Genomic DNA, 23,734 nt, shown 5'->3' on the forward strand with positions numbered 1-23,734 from the left:
ATCGCGTTTAAGGGGTCCACCGAATCAACTGGTTTTCTTGTGAATGCGACGGGATGGAAGAGTCATTATAGCCGACGGGTGCCTAACTAATTTTTTTTCCGATCCCTCTATGCTGTGAGTTCAAATCCCGCTGGGTGGGGGGAGGGGGTGAACTTTATCATTTATCTTTCTGGGGTCGATAAAGTAAAGTACCAGTCTAGGGCCGTGGCCAGTCGGAATTGTTCGAATGTTAGACAAATGATTTGCGGTGTTTGCTCCGGTACGTTGCACGCCGAGTTCAATACCCACTGAAGTCACCGATGCTTTACATCCTTCCAGATTCGATAAGTTACCATTCCTTCTCCGCCACCCTCGCCCCACTTTCTCTCGAAATCGAAATGCGTCTCCTTTTGTTAAAGACAATAAGCTGATCTGTGGAACAGTTGGCTGCTATTACTTGCAGGTCGACCAACCACATACAGTACGTCTAGTAGTAGTAGTAGTAGTAGTAGGCCTGGGATAGTTTTGCTGTTCTTGAACCCCAAGTCATCTCTGATCGAGCAGTTCTATGATCAAAAGCAATCAAGCTGTGACCATCACGTTTTATTATTATTATTATTATTATTACTTTTTCCTATAAAAGGTGGCAAGCTGGCGGAATCGTTAGCACGCCAGGCAAGAAGCTTAGTGACTTTTCGTTCGTCTTTCCGTTCTGAGTTCAAATTCCGCCGAGGTCGAAGGATGAAACACAGCGGTGTAAGTTTGATTGAGTGAAAGGCGGAATTTGAACCCAGAACGTAACGGCAGACGAAATACGGCTACGAATTTCGCCCGGCGTGCTAACGTTTCTGCCAGCTCGCCGCTCAATCACTCAGTGTTAGCTTGCAAGCGGGATTTTCTTTCTTTTTTTTTACGTGGACTATGAACAGCTAGTGGAGGCGCAATGGCCCAGTGGTTATGGCAGCGGACTCGCGGTCATAGGATCGCGGTTTCGATTCCCAGACCGGGCGTTGTGAGTGTTTATTGAGCGAAAACACCTAAAAAAGAAAAAAGCTCCACGACGCTCCGACAGGGGATGGTGGTCATCCCTGCTGTACTCTTTCACCACAACTTTCTCTCACTCTTACTTCCTGTTTCTGTTGTACCTGTATTTCAAGGGGCCGGCCTTGTCACTCTCTGTGTCACGCTGAATATCCCCGAGAACTACGTTATGGGTGCACGTGTCTGTGGAGTGCTCAGCCACTTACACGTTAATTTCACGTGCAGGCTGTTCCGTTGATTCGGATCAACCGGAACCCTCGTCGTCGTAACTGACGGAGTGCTTCCATATGTGTTCGTCAATTTTGTTCTCTCCTTTATAAGGTTGCATGTATTTTATAAGTGAGAGGACACTGTCCAGGTAACGTCCAGGAACCGTACGGGAAATCACTGACGAGGACCACATAAGGTTCGTTTGACAGCGTGCAGAATCAAGACCGTCCGAAAGCTTTCGCTCTTTTGCTTGTTTCAGTCGTTTGACTGCGGCCATGCTGGAGCACCGCCTTCAGTCGATCGAGAAAGTCGACCCCAGGACTTATTCTTTGTAAGCCTAGTACTTATTCTATCGGTCTCTTTTGCCGAAACGCCAGGTTACGGGGACGTAAACGCACCAGCATCGGTTGTCAAGTGATGTTGGGGGGCGGGACAAACACACACACACACACATACATATATATGTACATATATACGACGGGCTTCTTTCAGTTTCCGTCTACCAAATCCACTCACAAGGTTTTGGTCGGCCTGAGGCTATAGTAGAAGACACTTGCCCAAGGTGCCACGCAGTGGGACTGAACCCGGAACCATGTGGTTAGTAAGCAAGCTACTTACCACACAGCCACTCCTTATAAGTATACTTTATTTAAAGCAGCAGAAAATTCAACAAAACCTGTTACTCTGAGTTTCCCGTTGCCGTTCGTCGGACAGTTTTTGCTAGCAAATAAATCATATTACTCTACCACTAGTATTTGAGTACTCTTTTTTCCACCTTGTTTTCCATTTATGTGTTTACTCCGGTATATATAAGTATATATATATTAAATGTGTGAAATTGTTATGATCCTTTAAACGCTAACTGATGAAGGAAGATTTAGCGACATTCTCTGCGTGTATTTTCCGTATAATTTTTCAACACACCCACATATAGTGTTGTGTCTCGAATGAGTAGTTATACCTGTTTCTTTATTACCCACAAGGGGCTAAACATAGAGGGGACAAACAAGGACAGACATAGGTATTAAGTCGATTACATCGACCCCAGTGCGTAACTGGTACTTAATTTATCGACCCCAAAAGGATGAAAGGCAAAATCGACCTCGGCAGAATTTGAACCCAGAACGTAGCGGCAGACGAAATACCTATTTCTTTATTACCCACAAGGGGCTAAACATAGAGGGGACAAACAAGGACAGACATAGGTATTAAGTCGATTACATCGACTCCAGTGCGTAACTGGTACTTAATTTATCGACCCCAAAAGGATGAAAGGCAAAATCGACCTCGGCAGAATTTGAACCCAGAACGTAGCGGCAGACGAAATACCTATTTCTTTATTACCCACAAGGGGCTAAACATAGAGGGGACAAACAAGGACAGACATAGGTATTAAGTCGATTACATCGACTCCAGTGCGTAACTGGTACTTAATTTATCGACCCCGAAAGGATGAAAGGCAAAGTCGACCTCGGCGGAATTTGAATTGAGAACGTATAACGGCAGCCGAAATACGGCTACGCATTTCGCCCGGCGCGCTAACGTTTCTGCCAGCTCGCATGAGTAGTTATACCAATAATAAACACACGCACTACTTCAATCTCGTTATTATTCGTCAGTTGGTTAGCTATTTAACCAAATAATTAATCAAATGTTTGATTCGTTCGATCAATCATTCGGTTACTCAGTCAATCAATCAGCTTCGTTTGTCGAAGTTCCTTCATCGTCATTCGCAACGTTTACAATGCCATGCTCTCTCTCTGCTGCAGGTCAGTTTCAGATCTCTACTTTGACAAACGCTGCTGGTTGACTGAATTGACCTGAATGATTGACCAGATTAATCAGACAGTATTTGGTTAATTAGCCAGCCAATTGAATTATTTAAAGCAGTGAAAAATATAAGCAGTGCGTGTGTTTATTATTGACATAATGACGTTCCCGTGATTATATCAAAATCTGTTTCAACGCGCGTTCGCATCAAGAATCTTGCAAAACATACACGAAAATCATATATATATATATATATGATGTGTGTGTGTGTGACTTGCTTCAGTGAAGACCTCGGTCATACTGGAGCAGCGCCAAATCGATATCAGTAGGTATTTTACTCTTACTCTTTAACTCTTTTACTTATTTCAGTCATTTGACTGTGGCCATGCTGGAGCACCGCCTTTAGTCGATCGAGAAAGTCGACCCCCGGGATTTATTCTTTGTAAGCCTAGCACTTATTTTATCGGTCTCTTCTGCCGAAACGCTAAGTTACGGGGAAGGTAAACACACCAGCATCGGTTGTCAAGCCATGCCGGGGCGACAAACACAAATACTCTTACTAACATAGGTGTAGACATGGCTGGGTGGTTAAGAAGCTTACTTCGCAACAATATGGTTTTGGGTTCAGTCCTACAGCGTGGCATCTCGGACAAGTGTCTTTTGCTATGGCCTCTGGTCAACCAAGGCCTTCTCATTGAATTTTATACACGAATGCTATTTAGGATCTGGTCTTGTGTGTATGTATATACATGTATAATGTATGTATGTATGTATGTATGTATGTATGTATGTATGTATATATGTATGTATGTATGTATGTATATATGTATATGTGTATTTATATATGTATGTATGTATATATGTATGCATGTATGTATATATGTATGCATGTATGTATGTATGTATGCATGTATGTATATATGTATGTATGCATGTATGTATGTATATATGTATGTATGTATGTATGTATGTATGTATGTATGTATGCATGCATGTATGTATGTATGCATGTATGTATATATGTATGTATGTATGTATGTATGTATGTATGTATGTATGTATGCATGCATGTATGTATGTATATATGTATGTATGCATGTATGTATATATGTATGCATGTATGTATATATGTATGTATGCATGTATGTATATATGCATGTATGTATGTATGTATGTATGTATGCATGCATGTATGTATGTATGTATGTATGCATGTATGTATATATGTATATATACATGTATGTATGTATGCATGCATGTATGTATGTAGTTCTCCCACCAACAAAATGTACTGGGGTCGATTTGTTGGACTACAAAGTTCAAGTCGGTGGCTCCAGCATGACCGCAGTGCAGTGATCAATGCAAATAAAAAATAAAATAAAACATAAAAAGCATGCTTGCATCCATAAACAAATTGTACACTGTGTCCTTTCCTTTTAAGACAGTTAGCTAAGTAACTTGAGGAAATACGGCTGCTATTTCTAGCTGGGTGAACGACCGTGTAAGTGTAAGGTAAGCTAGGCTGCCTTACTAGCTGGTTTCCTGAGTAAAGGCAACGTTACGTTTCAACGTATGTTTGTAGTAAAACTCCACCACCCATCCCTAGCGAAAGAGAGGAGCCAAGTTTAGAAGCGCGGGAATGTTGTCAATGAAAGGGTCAGTCAGACGATCTAACTGTGACACGAAACGAACTAGAACCGTTCTTTTTTAGAGTGTGTGTGTGTGTGTGTGTGTGTGTGTATCTGTGTGTTTGAGCCTGTGTGTATGTGTCAATGTTAGTGTGTTTCGTGGTGAAATAGAAGGAAAACGAAGCCTAGTTTTCGACACCTAGGCTGTACCGTCTATTGTTAATGTCAGCAGAAATGCATCTACTAAATATAACGTGGCTGCCCCGACTGCTAGAAATAACAGCCAAATCTCCCGTATATCATATGTTGGGGGGGGGGGTTCTAAATAAAATGTCCCGTTGTATAAGGAATATAATCCAATATATTCTATATCTGAATAACAGACAGATCTCCTGTATATCATATGTTGGGGGGTTTTCTAAATAGAATGTCCCGTTGTATAAGGAATATAATCCAATAGATTCTATATTTGAATAACAGACAGATCTCCTGTATATCATATGTTGGGGGGTTTTCTAAATAAAATGTCCCGTTGTATAAGGAATATAATCCAATAGATTCTATATTTGAATAACAGACAGATCTCCTGTATATCATATGTTGGGGGGTTTTCTAAATAAAATGTCCCGTTGTATAAGGAATATAATCCAATATATTCTATATCTGAATAACAGACAGATCTCCTGTATATCATATGTTGGGGGGTTTTCTAAATAAAATGTCCCGTTGTATAAGGAATATAATCCAATATATTCTATATCTGAATAACAGACAGATCTCCTGTATATCATATGTTGGGGGGGGTTTTCTAAATAAAATGTCCCGTTATATAAGGAATATAATCCAAGATATTCTATATCTGAATAACAGACAGGAATAGTCTCGGATGGAACGCTTTTCGGTTATATGTCTGCTCAATCCGGGCAAACCTGCGGCTAATATAATATAAATGCAAATACCAACTGAAGCACACGGATAAATGTTTTAACTGATAGGAATATATAGACCCGAGTCTTTTCATTGGTATTTATAATTAACCTCAGAAATTACGCACCTGACAGGAATCGAACCTGGAACGCAAAATATCGTGACTAAATACCACGTCATTTCGCTCTGACGTTGCTAGAAATCTCGCCCATCACCGCTCGGGTGGATCATATCATCAAACGCGTTCCAGCTTTGACCATCCTATCTGAAATTATTAAAATATGTCTTTATCATATTAGAAGACAAGTACTCTGTGTGTGTGTGTGTGTGTGTGTGTGTGTGTGTGTGTGTGTGTGTGAAATTAAAGTTTTGGCTGTTATTTCTAGCAGAATTGAATGAGCAGATGGACTCAGTTATTTTAGCTCTCACTCAACCAGCTGACCAATGAATAAAAGCATTAAAGCAATTGTCCGGTGCTCTGCCAATTTCCATGGCAATAATCGTAACATTACACACACACACACACGCGCGCATTCGTAATCTATATTCTATCAATTTTTTGTCTTATCCGTTATTAATTCTATTGTTGTCAGTTATTGGGTAAAGCAATCTCCATATATCGGTAAATTTTGGCCTTGAATCGTAGAAAATTTCGAAGACAAGATGAAGAGAATGGAGATGGCATGACATGCATTTCTGATAGACATTAATTAACGAGCTAATTAGCTGAGAATTGAACCCCCCCCCCTGTTCCAGAAATGAAATGTTTACAAGTTTGGAGTAAAGCGAGATATGTGCATGTCTACATACATACATATGTGTGTTTTTGTGTCTGTGTTTTCTCTCACCCCTATACCGCTTGACAACCGGTGTTGGTCTGATTGCGTCCTCGTAACTTATCGGTTCGGCATGGGTGATCGATACAATACGTGCTAGATTTATTTGTTAGAAAAAAAAAAGAAAACGAAAAGCACTGGGGTTGATTTGTTTCACGAAAAAAAAAACGTCAAGACGGTGCCCCAGCATGGCCACGGTTCAATCACAGAAACGGCTGCTAAGATTAAATACACACGCACGCAACGGTGGAGTCCCAGTATGACCGCGTCTCTAAATCTTAAGTTAAAGTTTTGCGTGCGTGTGTGTGTGTGTGTAAAAATATAAGAAAAGATCCGAAAATATATAATAAGGATTGCATATCGGAAGAATTTAAAGAAAACTCGAAACTAGACCAAGAATTTCTCCGACTCGTATTTATTCAATGAAACCAAAGAGAGAGAGTTTCCCAGGAGGCAATTAGACGTGAATGAAGCGAAGCGGTTGCAACACGGAATAGAAAGCTAGGTCGCAGACTCGCTTTGTTGAGAACAGCACCCCCCCCATCATCACCACCACCACCATCGCTAATGCACTGAGTCTGGCTGGAATCGCGTGACATTTACGTAGAATAAGGGACAGTTGGATGTTGTGATGTTCATCATGTTTTGTTATTTTTATTTTTATTTTTGTTTACCCCGATAAAGTTTGGAATGTTTGAACACGTGTTTGTGAGATGAACGTGGGAGAGAGAGAAAGAGAGAAAGAAGCAGAGAAAGAAAACAGAGAGAGAGAAGCAGAGAAAGACAGAAAGAGAGAGAGAAAGTGACAGCAGACGAGGAAAGAGACAGACAGAGAAATAGAGTAGAATTCCATCCATATAGGTAGGCCCTGAGTGACCACACCTTATGGTCAAAGTCCTTTTAGTCGTGACCATACCATTTAGTATATTTAAATATAACTACTATGTCCGTTAAGTCCTTTTTATTAAGGTAGCAATAGAATATGGTTTGAGGGAATTTGGCTGTCTTCTCTCAAACAGTTCGGACGATCTCCGAGGTGCATGGCAACGTGTATTTACTGTCTCACTTCCTCTTCATTAAACGTATGTCTGCGTTTGTTTATATTTAAAATGTCGATATATAAACGATACCTAGAACAATTTTCACTTCATAATGCATTATATATATATATATATATATATATACATACATCTATATGTATATATTGTATGTATATATATTATATATATATAACGAATATACACATACAATATATATATATATAGAGAGAGAGAGAGATAGAGATAGATAGATAGATAGATAGATAGATAGATAGATATGTATGTATGTCTGTGCCTGTCCACCATCCGCTGCTTGACAACCGGTATTGTCTTGTTTACGTTTCATTAACTTAGCGGTTTGGGTAAAGGATCCTCCAATGGAATGAATACCGGTCTTTAAAATAAGTAATGAGGTCGATTTGTTTGCCTAAGTCCTTCAAGACGATGCTCCAGCGTGGCCGCAGTGCAACGACTGAAACAGCAGACAAAAGACGTTTATGTAAAACACACACACACACGTGTCTGCGTACGCTAACCGACAAAGGTGACTAACCCGATGTTATTTATCCTACACGGTTGTTATGAGTTTAGGAAGAAGCTTCGCTGGAATATAAACAAATGAAATTAGCTTCGAGCTGGAATCGAAACTAGATCCTGGCGGCCGCGTCTGTCAATCAAATAGTTTATCATTCAGAAAGCTCAGAATTCGAACTTCAAAGAAGGGAGCCTTCCCATTTTCGCCGCAGTTAGAATCGAATGAAAGATGAAAAGTTGGCTGTTCTAATATTTTGTGAATGATAACCATGCGAACCAGTCGCACACGTGAATCGAAACCGCGTCGCTGAGGTTGAGATTTTAATAAATAACTAAACGGTATCATATGACAGCATCAAGCTTCATTTTTATTTTTAATAGTATTTTATTAAAATAAAATTTCTTTCGAATTATTTTTCTACTTTAGGCACAAAGTCTGGAATTTTAAGGGATGGTTGCTGGTTTATCACAATGACCGCAAGGCTCAACTAGTATTTATTTCATCGACCCCAAAAATGATGAAAGGTGAAGTCGACCTCGGTGGAATTTGAACTCATAACGTAAAGACGGAGAAACACCGCTAAGCATTTTTTGTCCGGTGCGGTAACGATTCTGCCAGCTCGCCTCTTTGGTAATAATAAATGTTTTTATTTTAGAGAAGTAATTTTTTTTACAACACGGATGTAACTTGGCAAAATAAACAAATACTTTAACGAGGAGTGAGTATTATCTGTAATAACTAAGGAATGAAAATTGTTGCGAAAAGAGGGGGAGGAGGTGACAAAATGGGGCAAAAAAAAAAAAAAAGCGGGTTATCAGTCCGGTTGGTACAGACATGAGTATTTAAAAGGATAGTTCTGTTGTTACACATACATGTAAAAATATATATCGGACAGTTGAGGAAAGTTCGAAGTCACTGTCACCACAGTTCTTAAAGAACAACTGTATTGAGCGATCCTTCTGTTTTATGTAAAATTATGAAAACCCGACATGAAAATTATATATAGATATGCATATGGGATGGCGGAGCAGTTAGAATGTTGGGCAAAAAAAAAGGCCTTCCAATAATTAGCTGTTTGGGCGCAGGTAGTGAGTTCAAATCTCACCGAAGTGAGCCTTGCATTTCATCCTTCCGTACTCGAATAATTATATTGGCAATGTGTTAAAATGCGAGGCGCTAGCGTGGTGCAATATACCACAAAATCCTCACCGAATCTCGGCCTCGAATGACAGGTGAAGTGACAGTCGTTCTAGTTCATCTGTGACCTTACATACACATCGTAATATTCAGGCACACATTCTCTCTTAAAGGAGATCCTTTGTCTAAATGTAAAGTATAATTTTTACTTCTAACATGCATCTCTGGATGGTGAGTTTGTTAATTTTGTTTTTGCGACCCCGACTAAGAGTTTTCAACATACGTAATTAAAAAAAATAAGAAGAAAACGTGTGCGTGTATACATGTATATATTCTGAATAGTAAAGGCTGGCAAATAAAAAATTATAAGACGTGTACACTGATATATGTTCTAAAACGTGTTAGGGAATTTTTTTTTAAATATTTCTAGTACAGACATATATACAACAATGTATATAAATATATATACGTCTAGGTATATATACCATAAATGTGTGTGCGTGTGTTTACATAGAGCAAGAGACTACATACAATACAAAAACATCCCCGAGATGGTTTTCCCGCCTACGACCCGACTTTCCCGCTCTAACGTATCTCACATCCATGTGTGAGTGATGTCTGTGAAAGAAAAACGAATCAATATAAACATTGTGTGTGTGTGAACGAAGAGAGGGAGAGACTAAGAACGAAGAGCGATAGTTAGAACTAGAAAAATTCGAGGGAATATATTAGGGAGAGACAAAAAAGGAACATGAAGGGGTTACACTGTTGGAAAGTGTGTAGAGGGAATATGATTTTTTTTTTCTTCTATGAGGATCTTTTGGAGGTTTTCGTATTATTTTTTTGTCCTCGAAACCTCCCACTACACACTATTTTTGCGCGCTTACTTTGTGCTAGTATTGAGGGTAGTAGTGATAGAGCTGTGTGTGAGAAGGCCCGACATTAAGAGACACAATAAACATAAAGAATGAAAGACAGACATATGAAAATAAAGGGAACGGAAAGATAGATAGAGAGATAAAGCGAGAGATAGAGAGAGAGAGAGAAATAAAGCGTAGTAGTAGTAGTAATTGGAGGTAGGGGGGGAGAGAAGGAGTAAAGTAGTATTTAGTTGTTTTTGTTTTCACAATTTCGTTTGTTTTTCTTTACAACTGTTCCTCAATCAGGTGCATTTGATTGGTCGGATGATCTGATTGGTCAACTCACAACTCAGTTTTACTCTAACGTCCTTTTCCTTGTTCGCCTCTCACTCCACTCCTCTCTCTTTCCCCTCTGCCTCTCTTCCTCTATATTTAAACGCAACCCTCACTGTCTTACTATCTATCGTTTTATTTGTTTGTTTGTTATTTTTCTTCTTCTTCTTCTTCGCATTCCCTCCTCCTCCTCCTCTGCCTCTCTCTGTTTTCTTGTCGTTGTCGTCCTCCTCCTCCCTCTCTTCTTTTAACTGTCAGTTGTAAGAGAAAGAGAAAGGGAAAGAGAGAGAGAGAGAGAGAGAAACTCCTTGTTACAAATTCACAACATTCGCTGCTTTATATTCAGATTGTGTCTCGGTTGCAATCACTCAACATTTACGGAATCACCCCCTTCGCTTCTGCTGCAAAAATCTCCGCCAAGCAAAGGCGCTTATCAACAAAAACACTAAATACTATTTACAATACATACCAACAAAACAGCTTCGGTGAAATTATTTACTTACCAAGAAGCAACTAGTAAAAAAAATCTTTCCTTAATAATAATAATTACACACCTACCAAAGTGCTTGTTGGAGATTTATTTAAAAAAAAAATTTCTTTTCTCAAAACAAACGTACCGCACAAGAAATACTTTATTTTGTATTTATATCACACACACACACACATCTATAAACCCATCTCTGTATATTTATGTATATACAGTCCTTTATCTGTTGTATACAAATACTAAGTTTTTCTTCATATATTTTATTATTCGGAAATTAACTCCTAAATATTTTAAATTTATTTAAACCAAACTTGGAATTACATTTAACGGTCAAGATGGAAATTCTTAAAGGTGAGTTCTCTTTCATTTATTACTTAATAATTAAAATGTTAAATGGGCTTAATTGGATTTTTGGAGCTAGATGTTTGAAAAACACAACCACGCGGCTTAAATTTCAACCATCGTTTTATTTTTCCTTGTCTCTGTTAACATAACCATAAATAAGTAAAAAGTCAGTTATAATCCGACTTCACTTAAATACTGTTTATCTTCACTAGAGAAATAGTTCTAATACTTTAGTCTTACGAAAGCCCCTTTACTACACATATAGGGCGATAAGCCATTTTGTTTATGTTTTTGAAAATGTAGTGTGGGGAAATTTGTAATTGTAAGGTTTAAATTATAGTAATTAAAGATTTCATTTTCAAGTTTAATAATTTAGTAATTGTGTGTTAATATCGTGTAAAAAAAAAAAAAAATTGTCTTGAGACTTTGTTATTGTAAGTTTAACTAATTGTTAGTTTGTGTTCATAGAAAAATTCAAATGTTGTTTTGCTTTACCATTATGTACATTACACGTGTGTATGTGTATATGTATATATATATATATATATATATATATATATATATATTATACACCCACGTGCGTATATTCAATATATAGGTCTTAGTGTATATTCAGCTTCTGGGCTGATAAAACGCGTGACTTAAAGGGCAGCGATTACTGAGTTTGACATAAACAAACCGTTTTGTTTAAATACGAATGTATATATACATATATGTGTGTGTGTGTGTGTGTGGTTATATCTTTATGTATACACACGGACGTTTCTTGTTTAATCTTCAAATGTGTGTGTGTGTGCGCGTGTTTTGTGATATCTGGTTCTTAAAATCTTGAATAGTAAGATACTGTTTTACAACTATTATTAATATTACACATATTACACTCCCGCAATGCTCTCTCTCTCCACCACCACCACTGTCGTCGCAGTCTTCATATCCCTCCCGCCCTTCCCACCGTATATATACTGTCTGACTTCATCTTTTAAGTAGGGTTGTGTATGTATGTATGTGTGTGGGCTGATGATGGCTTGCGTGTGTGCTTATTTTATTATTATGTTGGGTGTTGAGACATTTTTAAAACTTGGTCTGTGTGTTCGTGTGTTCGCCCAGACTTGAAAGCAGCAGTACCATCATCATCGTCGCTGTTGCCCTGACCTCGCTAGCGATGTTCCAGGTCAAGTTAAGCTGATTGTGTGTGTGTGTATATACGTCTGTGTCTGTGTGTCTGTCTTGGCAGCTGACTGACTGCTTGATTACTAGTGGTGGTGGTGGCGACGGAGTGGATGCGCCATTGCACTAAAGTGGTCTGTCTAGTGTGTGTGTGCGCTTGTGTGTAAGTGTTTTACAGTCAGCCTATATATATATGTATATATATGTATGTATGTACATTGCCAGTGCACTTTGGTATGTTGTGTGTGTGTGTGTGTGTGTGTTTTCTGTCTGGAGATTACCAGGCTGTGTATGTTAGCAGGCGGGAAGCTTTTTAGAGAGGTGAGAAGAGGGTTGTAGTAGCCGAACCAGACATGAAATGGGAGGTCGGCAATTTGATACAACAATGTTATTCAGTGTGTGTCTGTTCTTATCTTAGTCAAGTGCGACGGTCTTTTTAGATTTTTCGGCCCGACTCCAGGCAATCCTTTTAAATAAAACCCAATATTGGAATAAACCATTTTTCATTTTTTTAAACGGGTTCTTTATTGGCGTCTTGGAATAATTTTTGCGTAATAATTTAAATGTTATGTGGGATTTTTTTTTTCAAAAAATTTCTAAGTATTCCATATTTAAGAAAATAATTTGGTCTAATGCCAGATTTGTGATATCGGGTTTTTAAAAAAAAAATTTTTATGTAATATCATTTAGGTCTTGCGCATAATTTCTGTAGTCTGAATTTTAACCTCTACGAGTGTATATAGTTAAAAATACGTATTTAATTTACAACTGATAATAATTTTTAGCTGCGTTATGTAGGGGGTCTGCGAATAAGTCCTATATAAACGAAAACGCTTGTCCGAAAAGGGACTATTGTTTTATTTCTGGAACAAGAAACCGAATTTAGTGTTGCTAGATCTATTCTGTATTTGCTTTGCGATGCCTAGAGATTTAGTTTTTTTTTCATTAATAGCCTTTGTTTTATTTTCCCTAAAAACAAAAACAAAAGTTTAAGCTAGCTGCCGAAGTGAATTGGAACACGTAGTAGTTTGATCAGATATAGTAAAACTCGACAAGCGTCAATGGTCTGTGGTGCGCGCGCTTTTTCCGTGTCTGTGTGTTCGCACCTGTCACACTCGTTCATGCTCACCTGCATTTTTCAGTCTTCCTCTCTTCGGTATTTCACTTTTTTCTTTTCTTTTTTTTTTTTTTTTCTCTTGCTAGTGCTTTCCTTTTTAATTTCTCTTGTTCGCCATCTATCCACTTGTATTTATATTTTCGTTTTTTTTTTTTTCTTTCTCTCTCTCTCTCTCTCAGGTCGAGGTAAAACAAGTTTTCAAGACCAATACCATATCCACCATCTTCTGGGCAAAGGTGGTTTTGGAATAGTTTACAGTGGATCGCGGAAAAGTGATAATCGACCGGTATGTATTTTTAAAAAATACTTTTTGTACGTTTTACAAGTTAGGATGTGTAGTGAAAAATTATATATGTATATATATATGGGGCTGAAGAGGAAAACCAGAAAATTAACTGTTTTATTATATAAGCTTTTTAACCGAAGGGAATTTACGTTCGATTCTTAGATCCGAGAATAATATTTAAGGGGTTTCTGTCTCCCGCTCCCTTCTAAGATTTGTAGTTCTATAGTTTACTCTCCGTAGACATCTGGTTTACTATTTGTTTTATGGAGTTTGGGTAGGTTATTAGTAAATTTAGAATGCCATCTTCCCAGCCCGAGTTAATTTTTATGGGATGCGTCTTGTAAATTATATTGTGGGGGTTTTTAAAGAAAAAAATATTTGAATCTGTAGTTCGTGTTAATTATGTGATGTTGATATTTTTTATTTTTGTTATTTTTACAATAGGTTGCTATAAAGGTAATTCAAAGAAGAAAGGTGATCGACTGGGCTCAACTAAATGGTGTTCCCGTAACGCTGGAGATTGTTCTGTTAAAGAAAGTTGCTGGCATTCCAGGCGTTGTTCGCATGCTGGATTGGTTCCTTACAAACAACTGTTTTATCATTGTCATGGAACGTCCGGACCCAGTTATGGATCTCTTCGACTACATCACTTCTAAAGGACCATTGAGCGAGGATGTTAGCCGTCGTTTTTTCACTCAAATCGTACATACTGTGATGAACATTCATGAGTCTGGTGTTGTGCATCGCGACATCAAAGACGAAAACATTTTGGTCGATTTGAAGACTGGCATGCTTAAACTTATCGATTTCGGATCTGGTGCTCTCCTTAAGGATTCTGTCTACATGGACTTTGATGGTAAGCATCAGTTTATTGTTGCTGGAATGTGTGGTTAGCCTCAGATTGCTTCTGTACTAGTAACACTTGCGAGCAAAGGTTCCTTCCTATCTTTGCTTATTAGGACAACGGGATACCTTGCTATTTCGAAAGTCGAGTGGTTGAAGACCTGTTTCTTCGAGATGACCAATTTATAGTAGCATATATGGACAGTCAGGAGCTGTAACCATCCTATATAGTGCTTGAGATTGCTATTAATCAGTCCACCTGATTGACATTACTGCGCACTCACGGATTCGTTTGGAGGAGTGAGATGTGTGAGCAATCTAGGCCTCATTTCTTTTCCTTCGACATTCTAGGTCTTGGCGCACTAAAAATTCACTGCTGGTGTATAATGCTACGCTACTGTTTCATGTTTTGGAATCAGTACTTCGGTTTACGGAGTTCAAATTTCACTGGTTCGATTTTTTTTTTTTTTTTAAATATTAGACCATTCTTAAACTCATTTTTAACTAACATCAGTTCATCAGAATAGTCGCTATCTAGTTTTAATTTCTATAGTAACAAAAACATCCTTCAACTTAACACTACTTATAAATAGGAATTCTGTGTGAGAAAGGATGAATGTCTTAAAACAAAAGCCAGACTCTATAAATATCTGACGATTCTAATGTTTTCCATGGTTATTTTTATCTTCACAGGTACCCGCGTGTACAGTCCACCAGAATGGATTCAGAGCCATAGCTACTACGGACGCACTGCCACCGTCTGGTCTCTTGGTATCTTACTATTTGACATGGTATGTGGCGATATTCCATTTGAACGTGATGACCAAATCGTTAAAGCTGAACTCCAATTCAAAGATAACTTATCCAAAGGTAAGGACACATTTCAAACTATATTTAAATGATACGTTTGTAAGTGCATCTAAAATTCGTAAAATCTAGATTTCGTTCAGGAATGACCATAACCTCACATTTTTTTCTTTCAATTCGGCTTATTTTAGAAGCTAAAATTTAAGATTTGTTTTTCATAAAATTATTCTTTAATCCGTGTAATCTAAGTCGATCTTGGCAAACTATATCGAGTTGTGTAATTTTACATATCCTTACAATATCAAGTATGATTCTCAAAGTTAGAATTCTCAATATCGTTAACACTTGTAGGATGTATCAATATTTTTTTTTACCTATGATGGCAACTAATGTTTTTTTATTCTTTTTTTTTCTTTCCAGATGTTAAAGATTTGATTCGCAAATGTCTGTCTGTCCGTCCATCTGATAGACCCAGCCTGAAAGATATACTAAATCACAAATGGATGAAAGATATCTCCGCACCAATTGATTTTAAACAGATTAATCTTGATCATCCCCCATCAATAGCCGGTGCAGCTAGCTGTATGGCAGAGGCCCGGAATATATGAATGATTCCAAATTGCATTAGGATTTTTTTTAAAAAGAAGAAAACATGAACTTTTTAATTATTTAAAAGAAAAAAAATCAAAGCCACGTCTGAGTGTGCAGTGGTGTCGTTCATTCTGTTCAAAATGAGTTCATTGTGTACATAAATATGAGCTAGCCAGAGGAATAGCTCCCAGTTTGGGTTAGCCCTGACCTCAAACAATGCAGCAACATGGGCAGTGATGATAATCGTAATCCAAGCCACAGATTTGCTTGCCAAAAGTGAAACATACTGGCCCTTGGAGATGGGGCTCTCCAAGGCCATCAGTGAAAGAAATTATGAAACCCATTTGGTTGAATCCAACCAGAACTTTTTTTTTTTTTTTTTTTTTTTTTTAAGAAACGTATTTAAGACTAAAGCAAAGCTTTTTTTTTTTTTTATCCATAATTTAAAATGGGTTGGTTTCTTTTAGTTTATTAGTTGAAGGGACCTTGTACAGTTTATATAGACTGTCAAAACAGCCTATGTAAAAAAAATCCTCTCCGTCCGAGAGGTGGATTTTTTTTTTTTTTTTTTTTTTTTGCAACATTACAATGCATAATTTTCATTAAAAGATGGACGTGCTCTTCGTGTGTGAGCGCCCTGTTAAGTCAAGTGGTGCTAACTGCATCATGGATATGCAGCCAATCAATGCAAGTTTACTTTGAAGCCATTTTTTTTTTTCTTTTTTCCCCCCTCCCAATGGCGCTTCTATCATTACATTTGTATGTATGTGAATATTTATCCTCCATGTGTGTATGTATACACACACACTCACTCACACATACATACACCAGCCGAAAATTCATTCTCTGCATAACCTTAGATTTCATTTTCAAAGTAACCCCCCCTCCTATTCATCATTATCATTATAAATGTTCACATTTTTGTCGGCAGGTGTAGTTATTAACGTTTCGAGTCTTGTTTGTTTTTGTTTTTTAAGTATAAGAGGGTGGGGGTTATTTGATGAAAAATGTTTAGTTTTATAAATAAAAATATTTTTGAAAAACTTTTCTAATTTATATTGAAGTATAAAAAAAAATATATATATATATATAAGCAACTTCCCTCTTCATCACCTCTTAGCCACTTCTATTTGGGACCTTAAAATATGGCATGTGGAACTAAAACAATCACTGGGTACACGACTTTAAAATTGTAGATTAAATTCTATCAACAGATTTTATGAAAGAAATCTCATTCAAATCATCCCTCTCTCATCCTTCACCGTTATCTAGTCTAAATTTTGAGAACAATGGATAATATATACAAATACATCAAAAGACACATTTAATAGACTGCTATGATATATGCGTTTGTGTGTGTGTATAATTATATTTAATATATATAGTTATTCACAGCCCAGTTAGTCTGCTGGGTCAACAAGCGTAAGAGGGCCAAGATGTCTGTCTGCTTTTGGCTGTATAGGCACCAAAAGATTATAAGGAAGGCATATTACAGTTACTAGGTTTAAACCTTAGTGATAGCTTTATATATCATATCTGTGCACACACGTTTTCCTCATTTCATGCAAAAACAAAATTTTTTATCCTTTACAAATATACATACATATTTCTTTACACAGACACGACAAATTATTGCGGCAAGGCATCGTTACTTCATAGAGTATTCCATTATCATTGCTGCAATGATTTTGTTCCATAATTCCTCTTTGTCAAAATTTCCATTGTATAAAATCGTTTTTATTTCTCAGTCATTTTGTGAGCCCCCTTCATCCCCCCCCCCTCGCCACATTCCTACATACTCTAAGGTAGCTTACCTATCATGAGAGAATTTACCAATCCAGCATCTTTCTGGCCACCAATCAACCCTGGTTGGTTGTGACGGTGGTAGTAAGTGTTGGTGTTCATCATAGTAGTTGGTCACTTTTAATTAGCCCTTCCCTTAACCTGCATCATTAGGTTAGTCCCTTAATCCTTCTGTCTCCAGAATATAAAATTCAACTGGGTAAATGCTAGGGTGGGATGGGGGCCACCACTGCAACAAACAAACAAACAAATGTATATCTAAGAGGTCCTGGGAGCAAGGTCTCCTTTGGATGTTGGTGATGAATCTCTTGGAGTTTTTAAGTTATCCACTAATTTGCATTGTAAATATGTTCAGATTCACATTAAATGCGAGTGAGTGTATATATTGAGTGATTGGTTTATCATACCAAAATAGGTGTGTGGAAGTGTGAGTGCATAAAAAATTGTATTTTTATTAATAAAATTAAAAATTCTGAATTTTATTCACGTCTTCTGTTTTTCATGTTAAAAAGCAATAGCTGGCAAAAAGAAAAAAAAAACATCTTTTTGCCAAAATACCGAATTTGATGACATATCAGATGGGCTTTTTGTTTATTTTAATCCATAGTTGGACCTGTATTAGCTTCAATGCAGTAAAGCATAACATTATCTGCGGAAACTAGGTGCATTTAATGTGCCATCAAATGCGGTATATAATCTTATATCTTTCACCCATATTGAATTTATGGAATACGATCAGTCTAGACCATTTTCACCATCACAGAAGTTAAGTTGACACATTCTAGCCTGGATTAAATTGCTAGAAGAATATAACCAGAATTAGAAGATCTAAGACAACCATTTTACTACCGATTACTAGACATCAGATATAAAGTACTCTGAGTGGTTTGTGTCAAGATCTGTTTAGAAGGTATATAGAAAGAGAAGCTGGTTGGAAACCTGTTCACCACATGATCAAGTCCTGTCATACTTTTCCTGAATGCTCTTACCAAAGATCAGATGTTATGGAGGTAACATGGGGTGTATTCTGCTACAGGTGGAACAGTGGGGAGAAATCATACTATAATATTAGGCCCATCCTGCTGAAGGATACAGGTGAAAAATTCAGGAATTGAATTTTACTGAAACTGAAGCCCCCACCTCTCTTCTCCACTGAGACTTTAGGAATCTCATTTCTTTACTGGCATGAAGGGTTTACAGAAGTGGGTCGTGGATTGGTAATTTTCTGCTATTTTTGGCTCCACATATACTCGTTTACTTGTTTCAGTCATTTGACTGTGGCCATGCTGGAGTACCGCCTTTAGTAGAGCAAATCGACCCTGGGACTTATTCTTTGTAAGCCTAGTACTTATTCTATCGGTCTCTTATGCCGAACCTCTTAGTTTCAGGGGCGTAAACACACAAGCATCGGTTGTCAAGCAATCTTGGGGGCAAACACACACACACATACATATACATATATATATATATATATAATATATATATATATATATATATATATATATATATATATATATATATAATATATATATATATATATATATCTATATATATATATATATATATATATGACGGGTTTCATTCTGCCAAATCCACTCACAAGGCTTTGGTCGGCCCGAGGCTGTAGTAGAAGACACTTGCCCAAGGTACCACGCAGTAGGACTGAACCCGGAACCATGTGGTTGGTAAGCAAGCTACTTACCACACAGCCACTCCTGCGCCTGGAAAATATACATCCATGGCTTCTGGTTAAAACATTCTCTGAATGGAATTTCCATAGAAATGTGTACATTTTTGGCAAGAAAAATGGCTGTAGCTTTCTAAACGAGGTTCTTTTGCAAGATTATTTCTTCTTACTTATTTCAGTCAGGTTGGGGTATTGCCAGTCAAATGAATCTTTAAAAGCCTGGTACTAACTTAGCCAGTTTCTTTGGCCGAAATGCTAACTTACCATGATGTAAACACCAACACCGGTTATCAAGCTGTGGTGGAGTAAACAAACACACATACATGTGTGTGTCCACTGAGCTTTCAGTTTCCATCTACCAAATCCACAGGCCTTTGGTCGGCTGGAGGCTATAAGTAGAAGACACCTGCCCAAGGTTCCATGCAGTGGGACCGATTCGGAACCATGTGGTTGGGAAGCAAATTTTTTACCACACATCCACGTCTGCGCCTAGGTCCTTACATACCTATTTCTTTATTACCCACAAGGAGCTAAACACAGAGGGGACAGACATAGGTATTAAGTCGATTACATCGACCCCAGTGCGTAACTGGTACTTAATTTATCGACCCCGAAAGGATGAAAGGCAAAGTCGACCTCGGCGGAATTTGAACTCACAACATAACGCAGACGAAATACCTATTTCTTTACTAAACACAGAGGGGACAAACAAGGACAGACATAGGTATTAAGTCGATTACATCGACCCCAGTGCGTAACTGGTACTTAATTTATCGACCCCGAAAGGATGAAAGGCAAAGTCGACCTCGGCGGAATTTGAACTCACAACGTAACGGCAGACGAAATACCGCTAAGCATTTCGCCCGGCGTGCTAACGTTTCTGCCAGCTCCGAGCTTGTTTGGTTTGTTGTGATGTTATTCAAAACAACACGGTTTAGTGTTCGCTCTCATCGCATGGCCTTCTGAGTACGCGCCTTTGTTTATGGCATTTGGTAAACAGAAACTGAAAGCCTGTTGACTAATACGAAGTTTTACGATGTAAAGTTATGAATGTCTTCACAATGGGAGACATTCACTTGCGTCTATAACTTGTTTCTAAGCAATTTCCTACTGATACAGGGTTGGCTGCTAATACCTCTGACTGCGGTCATGTTGGAGCATCGCTTTTAGTCGAGCAAATCGACCCTAGTACTTATTCTAACGGTCTCTTGCTGAACTGCTAAGTTACGGGGACGTAAACACACCACCATCGGTTGTCAAGCGATGTTGGGGGGACAAACACACACACATATATATATATACGACGGGCTTCTTTCAGTTTCCGTCTACCAAATCCACGTCACAAGGCTTTGGTCGGCCCGAGGCTATAGTAGAAGATACTTGCCCAAGGTGCCACGCAGTTGGACTGAACCCGGAACCATGTGGTTGGTAAGCAAGCTACTTACCACACAGCCACTCCTGTGTGATTTCTTGTTTTTCACCTCTTGTGTTTTGCTCTGAGTATCGTCTAAGATCCTGTTTGTATTGAGTTGTGATTCCCAAACTTTCAGGCTGCCGCCCCCTTGATTCTAAGGCCACATTCCTAGTGCCTGAAGGATACAGGTCAAAACGTCAGGAATCGAACTTTTCTGAATACTGGAAGCCATCACGAAAAGCTCTACCTGCGACAATTTCGTCTCAATCGAAGGAGGGGAGCTTTCTCCGTCCGGGTTGCGGATCCGTGGAATAAGCTGCCAGACGAGATGGTGAAGATGCCGACGACCGCTTTGTTCAAAGTCTCCCTTGACCTCAAGTGGCCTGAACTCTTTACATAAACACCACCCTGTACTTCTTAACTCCATGTCCCCCTACATGGCCTTGCTATTTGCTTTTGAGCCAAATTAACTAACTAACTAACTAGACCATTTTTTGCAGCAAATTCAAAACAGCAGTATTTCACAAATGAAACTTAACCTAATTCTTTATTTCGTTTGTTTTTCTTTTTTACATCCATTGCCCCGTTTTGGTCTCTCCATTTTTCTTCAACGCCCTTTAGATCTTTCCATCATTCCCCCAGGGTGGCGGTACCGCCCACTTTGGGGACTACAGGTATAGTCCGCCGAGGTCGACTTTGCCTTTCATCCTTTCGGGGTCGATAAATTAAGTACCAGTTACGCACTGGGGTCGATGTAATCGACTTAATACCTATGTCCGTCCTTGTTTCTCCCCTCTGTGTTTAGCCCCTTGTGGGTAATAAAGAAATAGGTATTTCGTCTGCCATTATGTTCTGGGTTCAAATTCCGCCGAGGTCGACTTTGCCTTTCATCCTTTCGGGGTCGATAAATTAAGTACCAGTTACGCACTGGGGTCGATGTAATCGTCTTAATACCTATGTATGTCCTTGTTTGCCCCCTCTGTGTTTAGCCCCTTGTGGGTAATAAAGAAATAGGTATTTCGTCTGCCTTTACGTTCTGAGTTCAAATTCCGCCGAGGTCGACTTTGCCTTTCATCCTTTCGGGGTCGATTAAATAAGTACCAGTTACGCACTGGGGTCGATATAATCGACTTAATACCTATGTTTGTCCCCTCTGTGTTTAGCCCCTTGTGGGTAATAAAGAAATAGGTATAGAGGGTGTCCATGGGAAATGTTTCAATATTGAGAGAGGCAAGATTCTCCACATTTGAATCATACAATGTGATTAGGCTGTTGTTTCTTAAAGTGTGTTAACTCTAGGGGCCTTACCCTACCTCCTCCAATTTCTTGAACCATATCTAGCCTCCCTTTATATATAAAGACCAAGCAAAAGAAATCCCTGGTTTTTGTTTTAAATATTGTAGTAAATTAAACAAGGTAGTGGTTAAGAAGATTCTTTCCCAGTCACGTGGTCTTGTGTTCAGTTCCGGGTCGACGAAAGCCTTATAAGTGGATTAGGTAGAGACTATGGAAGCCCGTCCTATCTATCTATCTATCTATCTATCTATCTATCTATCTATCTATCTATCTATCTATCTATCTATCTATCTATCTATCCATCCATCCATCCATCTGTCTGTCTGTCTGTTTCTAGCGTAAGTGTCCTCCTCATACTATTGCTTGACAACCGGTGTTCGTTCATTAACATCCCAGTAAATTACCAGTCACCAAAAGAGACCGATGGAATGAGTACGAGACTTTAAAAGATATAAATACTGAGTCGGGGCGCAATTATTTTCGGCTGAAACCCTTCAAGGTGGTGCCCCAGCATGGTCGCAATCCAATGACTGCAACAAAATATAAAGGATGTAGTATAAGATCTTGTTTGATTGCATAGCACCGCAAATTCTTGGTCTATCCTATTTGCCCGAGGCTGCAGGATGGCCGTAGCCATCCTGAAACCAGATAACTTGCCAGAAATGCTTGCAACCAAGTTGAATGAATTCTTCGAAAGGCACCCACGGGCCTGGTGATGGTGTTTGTTTATTTCCCAAGGACAGGAATGGAAAATCTTCAACGAAATGCATAGTTTCTGTTTATCAAATTTCGCTGGTGCCACATAGTAACATCGAAAATTAAACCGCGAATTTATTACACGTGGCCATGCGTCTTCGCGGTGTTTGTTCCGATTATCAACACCGAGGCCAGCTTTGCCTTTCAATTTAATGGGGAATCGATAAAGTAAAGTACCATCCAATATGTTGGATTAGCGAAATTGTTTGGGCGTCCGACGAAAATATTTGAGATATTCATTCCGTATGTTCTTGTGTTTCAGGTCCTTGGCTAGTTGATTTAATCCATTTCCTGTTTTATAACACCACACCTGGTATTCGGCCACCATTAGTGGAATTCATTCTGTTACAAGCATTTGGGGCTAGATATCTAATTTAAAGTTTACTACCTTCCGCCAGTCTCGGAGTCACCGAAAAAGTAAAGCTTCATGGTTCCTTCCTCTTTTTTCCTTTCCCAGAGTCGAGAGAAATTTGGCTGCTACATTCTCGCGGTCGTTGTTTGAGATGGTGAAAAATGTTCTGAAGTCACAGGAACGGATATTTTATATTCTACCAGCAGATTCTCGCCTGGTACTTAACTCACATTTTTAATACTTCCGCTTCTTACTATTTTCTTTCAGTTTTCACTCATTTACATCTAGTCACATGACCTCTGCAGTCGCTCGACCTGTTACAAACAGCGGCCATATTTCTCTTAATAAATAGCAATGATCAAGTAACTTAACTCACTTTTATTTTGTAGTTGGCTTAGATTTCCAGTTCGTGTTTGACTATTTCATAGGACATCCTCTGTGACGAGTGAGTTTGCGCTTGAGCAGCACAAATAGGATAAACCAAAAA

At 38.5% G+C, this 23,734-nt stretch overlaps 1 protein-coding gene across 1 annotated transcript; it reads left to right on the forward strand.

Annotated features, from left to right (window-relative positions):
• Positions 1 to 10,591: 10,591 nt before the first annotated feature.
• LOC115217041 (serine/threonine-protein kinase pim-1) lies at positions 10,592 to 18,224 on the forward strand. The gene is made up of 5 exons (XM_029786599.2): positions 10,592 to 11,134; positions 13,592 to 13,698; positions 14,143 to 14,554; positions 15,235 to 15,411; positions 15,769 to 18,224. The coding sequence occupies exons 1-5, from the start codon at positions 11,119 to 11,121 to the stop codon at positions 15,954 to 15,956; spliced, it is 900 nt and encodes a 299-aa protein (XP_029642459.1). The 5' UTR covers positions 10,592 to 11,118; the 3' UTR covers positions 15,957 to 18,224.
• The last annotated feature ends 5,510 nt before the right edge of the window (positions 18,225 to 23,734 follow it).

This window comes from Octopus sinensis, linkage group LG11, assembly GCF_006345805.1.
Source record: "Octopus sinensis linkage group LG11, ASM634580v1, whole genome shotgun sequence".
NCBI classification, from domain to species: domain Eukaryota; kingdom Metazoa; phylum Mollusca; class Cephalopoda; order Octopoda; family Octopodidae; genus Octopus; species Octopus sinensis.